The 13,204-nt window shown below is 39.4% G+C and overlaps 3 protein-coding genes across 4 annotated transcripts; all 3 read right to left on the bottom strand.

The window, feature by feature from the left end:
• Nucleotides 1-291: 291 nt before the first annotated feature.
• On the bottom strand, nucleotides 292-1,488 carry LOC311259841 (peptide YY-like). Its single transcript, XM_084357186.1, has 4 exons — nucleotides 1,391-1,488; nucleotides 1,010-1,192; nucleotides 836-925; nucleotides 292-473 (listed from the first exon to the last, which is right to left on the bottom strand). The coding sequence occupies exons 1-4, from the start codon at nucleotides 1,393-1,395 to the stop codon at nucleotides 449-451; spliced, it is 303 nt and encodes a 100-aa protein (XP_084213312.1). The 5' UTR covers nucleotides 1,396-1,488; the 3' UTR covers nucleotides 292-448.
• A 4,154-nt stretch (nucleotides 1,489-5,642) lies between these two features.
• On the bottom strand, nucleotides 5,643-7,578 carry malsu1 (mitochondrial assembly of ribosomal large subunit 1). The gene is made up of 4 exons (XM_084356323.1): nucleotides 7,193-7,578; nucleotides 6,400-6,575; nucleotides 6,227-6,308; nucleotides 5,643-6,116 (listed from the first exon to the last, which is right to left on the bottom strand). The coding sequence occupies exons 1-4, from the start codon at nucleotides 7,503-7,505 to the stop codon at nucleotides 5,962-5,964; spliced, it is 726 nt and encodes a 241-aa protein (XP_084212449.1). The 5' UTR covers nucleotides 7,506-7,578; the 3' UTR covers nucleotides 5,643-5,961.
• Nucleotides 7,579-8,004: 426 nt separating this feature from the next.
• smpd5 (sphingomyelin phosphodiesterase 5) lies at nucleotides 8,005-12,098 on the bottom strand. 2 transcript variants are annotated; one of them, XM_084358138.1, is made up of 8 exons: nucleotides 11,916-12,098; nucleotides 9,687-10,902; nucleotides 9,493-9,568; nucleotides 9,244-9,384; nucleotides 9,035-9,124; nucleotides 8,873-8,936; nucleotides 8,589-8,748; nucleotides 8,005-8,414 (listed from the first exon to the last, which is right to left on the bottom strand). In XM_084358138.1, the coding sequence occupies exons 2-8, from the start codon at nucleotides 10,818-10,820 to the stop codon at nucleotides 8,310-8,312; spliced, it is 1,770 nt and encodes a 589-aa protein (XP_084214264.1). In that variant the 5' UTR covers nucleotides 10,821-10,902; nucleotides 11,916-12,098; the 3' UTR covers nucleotides 8,005-8,309. The 2 variants fall into 2 exon arrangements, with proteins under 2 accessions (XP_084214264.1, XP_084214265.1); XM_084358139.1 differs by lacking the exon at nucleotides 11,916-12,098 and having other exon boundaries at nucleotides 9,687-11,902.
• Nucleotides 12,099-13,204: the final 1,106 nt, after the last annotated feature.

Raw genomic sequence — 13,204 nt, 5'->3', positions numbered from 1 at the left:
TCTGTCGTTAGGCAGGGTACAGGTACATCTCAGCTGGCTGGATACAACAAGGGAAATAAAATGCAACACTGCGGTGTACTCAATTAACAACTAATTTCTGTTTCGCTCTCCCCCAAACAGAACATTAGCAACAAGCATGAATCATAAGATATTTATTTGCCCTACATGAAAAATTCTCAAAATGCTGGTCCACCAGTAGAGAGCAGTGTTACTCCATTAGTGAATGGCACTCAAGACTACTGATACTGAAAATACTAGATAGGTTAGGCAGTAAAACTGTTGGATGATGGGCATATTCATTAAAAATGTATTTTTAGTAGCAACGTTATAGGCCAAAGTTTGCTTTACACAGTTTTTATTTCATGCAGTACAAGTACATTCCAGGTCAGCAACAGACATAAGAGCAGCTTTGTGGTAAAGTCAATCTGGATATGAAGCCTCAGCAGCATCACCACAGTGGCAGCCCATCATACCTACAACATGAGGAAGATCAGGTAAAAAAGTGTTAAAAACCTATTTAAGATGTGTTGGTCTAACACAAGAAGAAGACTCAAACAACTCTAAATAAGATTCAATCCACAACTAACTACAAACTTAAAAATTAACAGCTCTTTGACAGATTTATGGCACAGCTGATGTGTTGAATTAAACTAAGTTGTTCAAGCAAGTTTTAATGAAATTTTTCTGGTATCATTACACATGCTTTATCATACAATACCATACATTATATTACATACAAGTGCAATGGACAACACAAATTAGTAAAAAGGGGAAAAAAAGCTGTAAAAAAAAATCACATAACGCAACCTCACACTGTAATTTTGAAGTCATTTACCTGAAATAGTTTGATCCTGGGATACTCTCTGCACTCTCCCTCAGCAGCACGTCTGAAAACAACGTATCCGGGGAGTCTCTCTTCCCGTACCTGTGCATCAAAAAAGAGTTAGGTAACATATCAAGACTTCTTTGCATGAACATATTGTATTTTACAACAAATTGAAGGACTAACCTCTGTCTTGTAATGAGATTGATGTAGTGTCTTAGTGCTGAATAGTATTTGGCGAGCTCCTCAGGTGGCGCGTCGTCACGAGGACTGGCAGGCTTGACTGGATATGCGTTTACGCCAGAGTGAGTACAAGCCAGCAGGCAGACAGCCACAGTGGTCAGCGACATCACAGCGCTGGAGCGAATCCTGGATCACAGGGAAAATTAATAGTAAAAAAAAACTGCATGATAAGAAATGATCATCCAACAATGCCAAAATCAGAAACAGGCACTCCGTACTGGATTGATATTCCACCATAAAAGCTGCGAGATCCAACATTACTTACTGACTTTTAATCAGAAAGTGGCTTTTAATTAAAAGATGAGAAATGAAAATGTTGCTCACATCATAATGTAACGCTTGAAAATACTGCTGTAGTCGGTTTTCTTGCTGTTCAAGGCACCTCTGTCAGATTTCCAACACTGCCTGTGTTTTATAGAGTGGGTGTGAGACGGGGAGGGAGGGCGAATTCATTCACTTTTAGGGCACTCCTGAGAAACATCTACTGCCTCATTAGTTTTGTAATCCTTTAAGGTCTAGACAGTGAATAGATTATTATGACAACATTGAAGGTGTCACTGTATTAAATTCATTAAAATGAATTAAATGTTTAAATTATCTGCATCAGAAATTTACTGCAGATATTCAACATATGATTTTGTGGATTTCATTATTCCCCAATTACATAACAAATTGTGTTTTTCAACTTCTTTGCAGCCAACAATAAATTGAATTGTACATAAACTCACAGATGGGCCTATCATTGATTCATATCAATTTGCATTTTAGTTAATTTATCCTCAGTCGGTCCTGTTAGTACAATAAGTACACTTGAAAGGTCTTTGTTTAAAAGGCTAGAAAGGAGTACACTCGATCGCATCAAATTTCACTTTTGTTCAAAAAGAAATTTGAATAGTAAGTGGAGTGATGTCAGGAAAGTACTGGCACAGGCGGAGACAAACCTTTATTAATTTAGAGTTCACTCCAGAGCCACAAGCGGCACGACGAGTCTCAATAAAACAGATGATGTGTAACTTCAAATGGCTGATGATGGTCTCTCTTTTTCACATTAAGTTGAAATACGTTTGGTGTTTGGAAAGATGATGTTTTGGTTGATAGAGAAATGCAGAGGGGGTCTTCATCGAGAAACAAAAACATTCATAGTTTAATTATGCATAAATAATCATCATTCCAACTGTGAGGAAAGGGAAGCCATAGTCCTTTTTATGATAACATGATAAAAGTGGATTTTTGGCAGGGTCGTGGTATAATATTAATACTACTTATATGTATGATTGAATCAAATCTTCTCAAGGGTTGAAGGTAAAAAATGTTTCTAGTCTCAAACACATTTATAAATGTTGAATGTAAATCCCTACATTTTGTGTTCTCCCAGGACTTTAACAGGAATGACCGACATACAGCTGTCTTAAGACAAAAACTAACCCATTTTGACCGAACCACCCAGCATATTTCCAAATTACACAAAATTTCTACAAGAGAGGGCAGGAAATCGCTCAAACCTATAAATTTTCAATTCCAGTTGATGGAGGGTACAAAAAGCTTTCAGCCCCTAAATGGACTTTAAAGGGAACAATTTTCTTTGAAGAGCACTCGACTGAAATTTGACAATAGATTGGTGCTGTTGTTTCCTATAAGAACTAGCTCCTGAAGCGGCAGCACTCAAAGTACACAGAACCTACAAACTTTAACATTACACACCGAATTTCCGGATGTTTAATGCCAGAGTGACGTCTTTCATTCAGCAGGAAATGTTTTTTTAATATTTTCATCCAATGATTTCAATAGGCAGCACAAATCAAAGCTATCCTGCTGACAATCAGAATAAATACTCCAAACTAAACCAAAGTAATAAAAACACTATCCAAACTGAAATAAATTGGATATACAACTATACTTAACCTTTTTAAGAGTAACTGGTGTTAATAAAGAACCATTCATCCCCTTTATTTCTGGAACACTGGCTGTGCTGTATGGAGAATGGCCAGTAATAAATGCCTGATTTAAATACTTTAGTCACATCAGCCTGCGCAGTACCTTCCTGACAAATGAGGGCCAGGTGGATGAGGCACAAAGTGTCATGTCTGATAGGGTTGATGTGATCTCTGCTAATAGAAACACCCTCCACTGAGAGAGCACCAGCCAAGTGCCAACCCACCTGCAGGACACTGACTGAGTGAACCTAAGTATACACTTCTACTTGTTTGAGACTGAAAATGCAGTGGTTGAAAGCTAACAGCATAGAGGGGAGGTGGGCTTTTAATGGATGTTTGAAGCTGAAAATCTGGGTGGGGGGGTTGTAGTGATACATTTTGTATTTGCTGCCCATTGTATACCAAAGAATCATGAAGAGCTACCCATTAATTTGCTTTTTTGTCTGTTACATAAGGTTGCCATGCACATACACTGACAGAATTATACCTGCAGTCAAAGCATTATAAACTACATACTGTATTTTTGCACTTATTCACAGAATGAGACGGACAATGTGTGTCTTATACAGCAATAAATCAACTATGCAAGATAGATTACTCTGCTACTGCTGTTTCCAAAAGGAAACTAATCTCTTCTGTTAACAGCATGGCTATTAATGCGTACACAGCAGCAGGTGAAATATCTCTGCAACTACTGAGAACATTAGCCACAGTAGCGACATTGGAGTCAAACACAGAACTTTTTCTTTCGCCCATCTCAATTTTCCCTCTGGAGTCCATTTTGCTATTGACCGCTGGAAAGCAGCTGGTTCAATACAGTGTGTGGCACAAAACGTTAGAATGTTAAAGGTGTTACGTAAGGATTTTGGTTGAAAGCATTAAAAATTAACTTAAATGATCGACAGAATGTGAAGAAATAACAGTTTTGATGTAATGATGTCTATGTAGCCTATTGTATTACTGCGATATCCACTGAAGTTTGCATGCTAACCAGCTAACCCCAGCCCGCCCCGGTCCTGAGCTCCTGTGCTAGTGGTGTGAACACCAACACTCCACTGGTCCCTGAGCTCCTATACCAGACTGCTAGCTGCACGGCTAACTGAGCTAACTGGCTATTACGCTGGGGATATGCTGCCTCCTGCTTGTTATGAGTATGAATTTGATGATTGGCAAATTCTTACATATTGCACTTTTAAGCAAAGTCATTGCTGTAATTGCTTTTGTACCTCACACATGTACATCACTAAATAGCATGAAAATAGTCTGTCTTTCAGTTAAACTATAAATATTTAAGCATGATTAAAATTTTCAAGCCCACGTGGTTGCATTTTACTGGTGGTTATGTGGGTAAAAGGCTGGAAACTGTTAATGTGAAGCTGTTGAGATTCATTATTTTTATTATTAAAAGTGTGAGTCCTTCATTTTCAGACAACATAAGTACAAACAACACAACCACAGCCCACAAAAATATTCCAGTAAAGTCCTGTCAGGCACTGTGGAGGCATCTCCCGCTTCATTAAATTTTTACATTTAGCTAATGTTCTGATCCAGCATGACTACAACTTAATGGAGCGGAATGGTCACTTGCCAGGAAGTCATGAGGTTATGATGTCTATGTATGTGACTGCATGCACTCACTAGTATCTGTGATTGTGTGACTGTTGGGTTCTACCTTCAGGCTCACTGGAAAAAATGCAACTTCAAAAATAGTTTTTTTAAATTAAAAAAGAAAAAGCCAATTAATTTTTTTAATGTAAAATAAAAATTAAAAAGACGTAATCAAATCGAGTCCCTATATCTCACTGAAATGTTACTTTAAAGGCGATTGTGTCATATACAAGTGTAATGGAATAGAAATTACACAAATGCACTTGATAAAAATGCAGGCATTTGGAGATAAAGACAGCACTTTTTAATCTTCGAATGATAAATGTACCTATATTTCAAGGGGATGTCAGGGCAGGCACTTCAAATGTTTGTTGAAACCATATTGATGGAAAAATCTTAAGATGTTCACACACCAGTTTCATAATGTAGTCAAAACATAGTAAATGTTAGCATGATGGTTTCCTGACTGCAGACTCTGAGTTGTGAAACTGAGTTGCTGTTACCTGTCTGTTCATTCACTGAGCAATCTTTTTGCACACATAACAGCTACACATAACACATAACTTCTTTCCCTGGAAGGAGCAACTGGCCTGTTTGATGTGGTTGAAAGCACCAACTGGAATGACTTGGTTTGGTGACCCCAACACATAATCTTTTCTCTGGAGAAATGTTTGGCAAAACTGGCTCTTGAAGACAACAAACTGCACAGTAAATGGGAAATATAGGTTGAAGGTGAGAAAGTGCACTAAGGTGCCTCAGTACAACTTTGAAGTTCTGGTACTTCTTGTAGATTTCCCTTCCATGAGACTTCATTCTTGGTCTCCACAGCATTTTTAGGTCTTATATTTTAACAAAAAAGTGATTCTTTGTACTTTTAATTTGAATAATTACATAAAACGTACGGCTTTACATACAGACACAGAAAAACTGTTCTGTTCACATGCCTGCACACAACTTAAAATCATCTTGTAGGGCAAATTTTTACTGTTGCAATAAAAGAAAATATTTATAGAATAATTCCAAGATACCTTGAATGGTATTAAAATAATTTATTTTCAACCATCAGAATATTTTAAAACATTTACTTCAGCAGACTCAAATCATTCAAACATAACCGTGTTTTTTTATAAATACCATCCAATGCCCTCTAAACGTCAAATATTTGAAAAGTGTATAATTTATTATGTTGGGGCAGTTATTCCTGCAGTAAAGCTGCTGTTTTTTTTACATTTCTATGGGTTTTGTTTTCTTTCAAAAGATGATTTAAGTGACAAAAACAGCTTTCATTTCTCATGGAGACAAGAATGGATGCATTAAAAGTTACAAAGTCCACAATTTAGATAATCTATATTGTCACTTTGTGACTTCAACATCATATATGAAGTCCTCTGGTAGCGTCTCAACAGGCATGCTCTTCAGCTGCTCATCATAGTTGCGGAGAGTCCAGAGTTTCTCCAGTTCGTACACTTCTCTGGTCTCTGGTAGCATGAAGTGAACAATCATGTTTCCTGAGAGAGAAAGGAGCAGGCATGTGAACACCACTGGGAACTCACCTGACAAACATCAGTTTGCATACACAGCTGTTTAGATGGGACACTGGAAGATAAATGTTACGTACCAAAGTCAACACACATCCAGTCCTCTGCACCCTTTCCTTCAATCTTGACATTCGCCTGATCCTTTTTCTTCAGAAACTTGTACTGGAGGAAAACAATTCTTTGTGTCAGTTTTCCAAACAGACACAAATCCTACATATCAACAATTCAAAATGAGAAAATACATGATAGTTACCACTTTGATGGCATATAATGCCATTGCGCGGAGGTGTCTCACTGATACGCCGCTGACAACAATGAAGTACTCTGTGTATTTGATCTGCTCCGGTACTTTAATCACACAGATGTCCACTGCGTTTTCCTGACGCAGCAGAGACACGAGCACATCGAGAGAGAAGGTCTCAGAGGGTCCTGGAGAAAACAAAGGTAAAACATTTTGTCTGACGATATTTGTGCAGCTCAGCAAAGAATGGCATTTTACCTATCAGTTTCCCAGAGCCCAAGGGGATGTCTTAACATTTTTATATTATGTTCAACAAACAAAAATCCCCCCAAAATTACCAGATTAATTTTGTTAATCATGAATGTCTATCAGTTTCACAAACAAAAATGTGACATATTCAAATAACTAATTCTGTCCAAACAAACATATTTAGTTTACTATCATATATGAAGAAAAGCAGCAAATCGTCACATTTAACAATGAAAAACAAAATGATATTTTTCTTTTTTTAAAAATAAAAAAAATAATTAATTGGTTGCCAAGTTTTTCTGTCAAATGAGTGATGATCAATCTTTCAATACTAATTCTATTGTTTTTATTGAAGACACGACCATCGGGACCATATCATCACACTTGCTGCTACAAGCTGGAAACATCAAATCTTTGGCATTTTTCCTTTCACAATACTGAGCAGATGAATCCATTATAAATACAGCTGCAAACTAATCTGGCAGCTGTAAAGTTATTAATCAGATAGTTCATTAATCGACCAACCATTTCGACGCTTAAACTAACTCCCACTTACTTTGATTGCCGTCAGTTTCCATCTCATGTGATTCCTCTTGAAACACGCCAGCGCTCCTCTTTGAATCACTGCTTTCACTGCACACCTCTGAATAAAATCTCTTAGTGTCTGACTGACTGCTGTATACATGATGCCAACGCTGACATGAGGATACATTTGCTGTAAAACGTCGAGACAAACACGGACTGTTGTGACTGTGACAAGGCGCTTTGAGGGCCGAACAGACGCCTCTAAAAACACCCGTCTGCTCCAGTAAAACACTACTTTTAAATACTGGTGATATCAGTTTCTTACAGCGATGAATATTCATCATTTTAGCTTGTACAATAACACAATATCAGTCAACGCTAGCCACGAGTCTGTCAAGGGCTAAAAACAGGAAGTTACTCCTGTCCTTGGCTTTTGATTGGTCCGTACGGCTTCTTCGTTGGTTCTGGCATTGAACAACAACTGCTCCCCCTACAGGCCATAACGGATATTGATCTCAGAACTCACTGTTGATTTTGTAAATGAGTTGTGTATTTTATTTAATTTCATATGGAAGCATTATTGATTAAATCTGGTTTAATGATTTAGTCATGCATGTATCTGGATATTTCATATACTCATCTTGCAATGAGTGCTCATCTTGCTCTGTAAATTCTCCCTCCCGACTGCAAATATCTTCTACAATCTTGCTCTTATGACACAGCGACTGAAAAGTCCTTCTGACTTTAATTTTTTATGTGGTAAATGACTTATGCTGTGTCACCATGTCAGAACAATATAATCAGATTATGCAACTTGATTGCAAAATAAAAGTGAGACAGTAGGAAATGTATTCTTTACATTTATTTCTGCAGGAAGAGTGAAAAATCCTACAAATATATTCTTTTACAAAATAGGTAACTCTGCCCTAAAAATCCCTCAATGTATAAAATTGTATAAAATTATAAAATTTCAATGAACTCATGAATTCCTGAGGTAAAATCTCATTGGTCATTATCATTAAAAATCACAAATTCAAGTATGTAAACAAAACATTGTTCTGGTTGTTTAGATCAGAGAAATGTAAATTTTTTTGTGTAAATTTTAGTCCCTTTGTTTGAAGGTGACGCCGTGTTCACTTTAGTCCTCATTAATCAGCGTGGTCGGAGTCCAACGTCACATTCAGTCTCAAGCCCACAGGAATGTGGTCAGTAAGGCCAGCCAGCTGGGTTATAAAAGTCATCTCTTCAATTTCCTGAATGGAGACAAAAAGAGTGTGTGTCTTTTAAAGATGTTTTAATGGAGGATGATTTGCATTTCAGGAACCTTTTCTATAAGAACAGACTGTCAGTAGTTTTGTTATATACAAATGATAGCAAAGGAGAAAGAGAAGACTTAGAAGAGAGTAAAAACACATAACGACACGTACTGTTTGGCAGCGCTGTGAAATGGAGCTTTCGCGGTACAGGATGTAGTCGATCCGACGTCCGATCCACGGCTGACCGCTCTCTGGGTAAACCAAAGGTAAGCCCGCTGCAGGAATAGGAGGGGAGATATACTGCTTCCTCAGCTCCTCTCTCTCCAAAGTTCTACACAGACACACAACGAGTCCTCAAATCAGGTTCAGTGAATTAACAGTGAGTTAGGAGTTCTGGTCATATGAAATTAGAAGTGCTGTCACAACAAGTTTAGGAAAAGTGAAACTGTGTGTACCTTTGTAGATTTTCTGGGGTGATTATTTCATCTTCATACAACGTGGGCTGCTCCAGCAAAGTACCTTTACAAGCAAATCAATTGTATACCAATAAATTGTCAGTATTTGTCTTGTATGTATGTAGTATTTAGTGTGGTCTATTGGGGAAAAATTGTACACACCAACAACCCAGGGCTTCTCTTTTCCAGGCCCAGCTCTGCACGGATCTCTGTATTCCTCAAACAGACAGTGGTTCTGCTCCAGGGTGTCATCTGGACAAACAGAAAAACTTGTATAAATACTAAAAAATAACTTTTTGGTTAAGATGCTTTAAGAAAAAAAGTGTTATATCATAATATGATAAATGAGTAGAAAACTATTAGAAACACACCAGGTGAGCAGTTGTCAAAGTTGAAATCTCCACAGAGCACATCAAAAACAACATCCTCATCGGGCTGTTTGTTAGCAGCTTGAAAATCACCAATCCACTTGGTCACCATGTTCAACTGCTCACAGCGAATTTCTCCATCACCTGATGAAAGAAAGCTGTTACAAACTTAGCTTATCTTTGTTTTCGTACAAGGAAAATACCAACTTGTGAGTCTCGCACAGATCTGTCAAATCAAAACATTTGACTTGCCCTCTGGTGCATGAAGATGTGTGCAGTTAAAATAGCCGACCACTCTCTTCTGTTTCCGATTCTGCCCGATTAGCACCTGAGAATTTCGAAAACATCATTACATCATATTTCCACTGCAAATGTGAATTCTGTATTACAAAAAGGACAACTGAAATAACAGATAGCTGCGTAATACTAGATATTAGGCAATGTACCTTAGCAGACAGGAGGCCCTTGGCAGCCAGCGCGTCTTCCCCACGGCTGTTTGGAAAGCTGTGGTACTGGGCCTCAAGCACAGGGAATCGGCTGGCTAGGAACAGTCCACTGTTGAAGAATTTAAAAGAGGAACAGCTACATGTTGGCTGGCAGGCATACACACCAACGTCATATAGTATGTGTCCAAACATGGGCTTTAGTATTTGGGTGAGCTTCTGTGCCGCCCTCTTATCAAACACCTCTTCTAGGCAAAGTATGTCCACATTGGCTGGAAACAGTGACGACACCTCCCAGGGCACATTGTCCTGCTGGCGGAGACCCTGGGAGAGCAAAGCTCGGGGGGCACTCCGGTGACCTGCTCGACCATGCTGGTTGGAGTTGTGATTGGAGTTAAAAATGGGAGATGGTGACTCAGTTGAGGACTCTTCTGTATCATCACAGGGCACACAAACCACGACACTACTGGACTTTTGGACTGAAAAGTGTCCGTCAGCTGAGTCTGAATGGTAACCAACTATGGGCTGTGCCTGTTTATCAGTAGCCCCGTATGAAGATGAGTTAACTGTGGGGAGTATGCTGTTGGAGGGGCTGAGAGTCCCACAGCTGCTGGGGGAGTCGACAAAGATGCGTATATTGGGTCGACACACACCCTGCACAATGCGCTGACCAATGGCAGCCGCCCTTTGCTGGGTGTGCCCCAGGTTGTTGAAACGAGCCAAGCTGTCAGGCAACAGACACAGGTTGGCTGTGGCAAATCCAAATGATGCCTTTCCTCCCAGCTCAAAGCCCCTGTGTGTCTCCTTCTCTGGTGTGGATGGTGTCTCTCTATGGTAGGAAAAAGGCCTGCGGCAGGCCTGCAGAGGTGCCCAGAGTAGAAAGCCCAGGAAGGCCAAGGGGGCTGTTACGAGAAAAAGAATGAAGAAGATGATGGAGCCGAAGAAGACCTTGAGGGGGTGGAGGTAACATTCCTGCTCCAGTCGCTGGGTTCGCTCTAGGGTGGTGGACTTGCACACAGCAATGAGGCGATCAAGAAACCAGAAGCAAGGTAGGATGAGTGCCCATCCAACAGCATGGATGCCTGCAACAAACCCATTAGGAAATGCAGACGCCTGCAGGGCCATGCCTCTGCCCATTATCTACACAACAATCAGCATAAACAACATCAGGACTTCCTGTTCTGGCCTCATTCCTGGGCAGCTCTCTCCTTCATGGTCACTAAAACAGGAGAAAGACAAAATGTTATAACATGGCTTTATTCCTTCAACACATATAAACATTTACAGCGTGGGTTCTCAGGAAAAACCTGCTTTTTTTCCTCACACGTCCATACAAGCAGTTGTGGAAAATATGAATGCAATTTGGTCACATGCAGAGGGAGGATCAGACTGGCTTACTGCACACTTATGCAATACATCATGATCACCTTTAAGAAGGCAAAGAGAAAAACATGGTGTAAACAGCCTATAATCCAGCTACCAAATCTGCACAGTGTTGCTAACCACTGGTGATCGGAGACTGCATTGAAAAGCCTGCTGGGCACCACACCTTTGTGTGTGTTTACAGAATAACTATACAGTCTGAAGTCACCGGGTGTGTTAAAGGAAAAACAACATTGAATATATTCCCAGCGTGTGATACAATGACATCTATTCAAGGAGTCTGGATATTATTTATTTTTACTGTGGAAAACCCAGATCATAATGTAACCCCTGTTTTAGTGTTGCATTCAAGCTTTTCACTTCCGTTGCAGACTTTGGGATATAACGCCTAAAATGGACAAAATATGTCGTCTGTCAGATCACAACGAGGAAGTTGCAGACCCCCTTCAACACCCCTGTTACACACACAAAGACCGATTCAAAGCAGATACAAAAGGCTTCAGTAGTCATGTACTCTTTCGGGACACGAGCCTTCTGTGTCAGTGTGATTGCTCAATCGACACTCATACAGGTAAGCCGACTCAGCAACGGCACTTTGATCGCCCGTGTCCAGGTACAGTGTGCTAAGCTAACAGTTTCACTTCATAAACGATTCAGAAAGACTCTCAAATCCACATGAAGGTCGGCGTGTACGGCCGCACAACGATGCCCTGTCACTACAGCAAGTGGTTATTGAAACCTCACACTTAATACATGCTTTATTACGTTATGGCGACATTTTAATAATCAAAAGATGAGAGCCATCTGTCCTGTTGCGTAGCTAGCTTAAAACAGCCCAGATGGTCTTACCTTAGCACGAAAACTGGGGCAGTCCGTGTGATGAACCCATTCAGCGAGCAGCCTACTGATTTATTTATTCAATTACATGTATTTATCATGTTGTCACATGTTCAAATGAAATAACCTAAACAGCTTCAGTCTTGAGGACCGATAACACGTTCAATAAGGGAGTTCCTTCAACATAAACCCACCCTTCTGTCAACGGCAAGCATTACTAAGCCACGCCCCCAATGGCGTTGTCATGGTGTTAGGCCGGTCTGGCACGTGACCTTACCTGTAACTAGCTGCTACTAGCTGTTATTGATCAGGGTATTTGTTTACTTTATTGTACTGCATGATTCATGATACTCTCAGGTAAATATGCCTTTTACCAGGCAATAATATGGAGGCTACATGTTTTAAATCCCAACCCTATAATTTTTGATAATATAGGCCTGTGTATTTGATATAGGGTGAGTATTGTTATCTTATCTTTTAAAGGAATACATAAAATAAACCTAAACCAGTGCTTATGCATTGCTGGGAAGGCATTTGATAAATAAAAGAAAGTTCACCAGAGTATGACATCCTACAAAAGGGCATGGCATCACATGCAGTGACACTTGAATCCAGAATCACAATGCTAAGTGGCATGACAGCGCTTTGGTGTACACATTGTTCATCTTATAAAACACTAAAACCAAATACATGCTGGCTCATTCTAATACATTTTGAAATAGGATGTTATTGTGTGTCAGAATTACTACTTTGATAGTGTCCCATTTTCCCAAGAGCCTACTGTTAAAGTGGGACAATCTGTTACTGTCAAAATGGGACAGTGCTCTTAAACAGTATGAGAGGACAACAATGTTTTTCAGGATCACAAAATACATGCTGTCTCTAAAGAAATCAGTTTTATAGACTGGATCCAATATAATTTGGGAGCGAGCTTGCTGAAAATATGCTACGATAAGCTAGCACAGCTGTGTTTTAGCTAGCTACTGAGAGAATCTTACCACAGCAATAAATGCTCTAGCTAGCTACTCATAGTTACTTTTTTTTCGTTGTTTTCCTTACATGTAGGCTGCATCATATTTTCAATAAATATTAAATACATAAATATTTTCTAAATAATCCAAATTACTCAAATTCATGTACATGTCAGAAGCCAATGGCAGAGAAAAGAAAAGGCAACAAGGAAAGACGAAGAGAGAAGCACAGAAGATGCAAGGGGGAAAGCACAATAGATGGAGTGAGGACAGAATGAAAGGTGCACTTCATCTTATTTGAATGTTGAAATGTTTAAATTACTAATATAA

The sequence above is a fragment of the Pagrus pagrus genome, assembly GCF_965226575.1.
Source record: "Pagrus pagrus genome assembly, chromosome: 7".
Classification (NCBI taxonomy): Eukaryota; Metazoa; Chordata; class Actinopteri; order Spariformes; family Sparidae; genus Pagrus; species Pagrus pagrus.
Note: the sequence above shows the minus strand (reverse complement) of the source record. Positions and strands in the feature narration are given on the sequence as shown.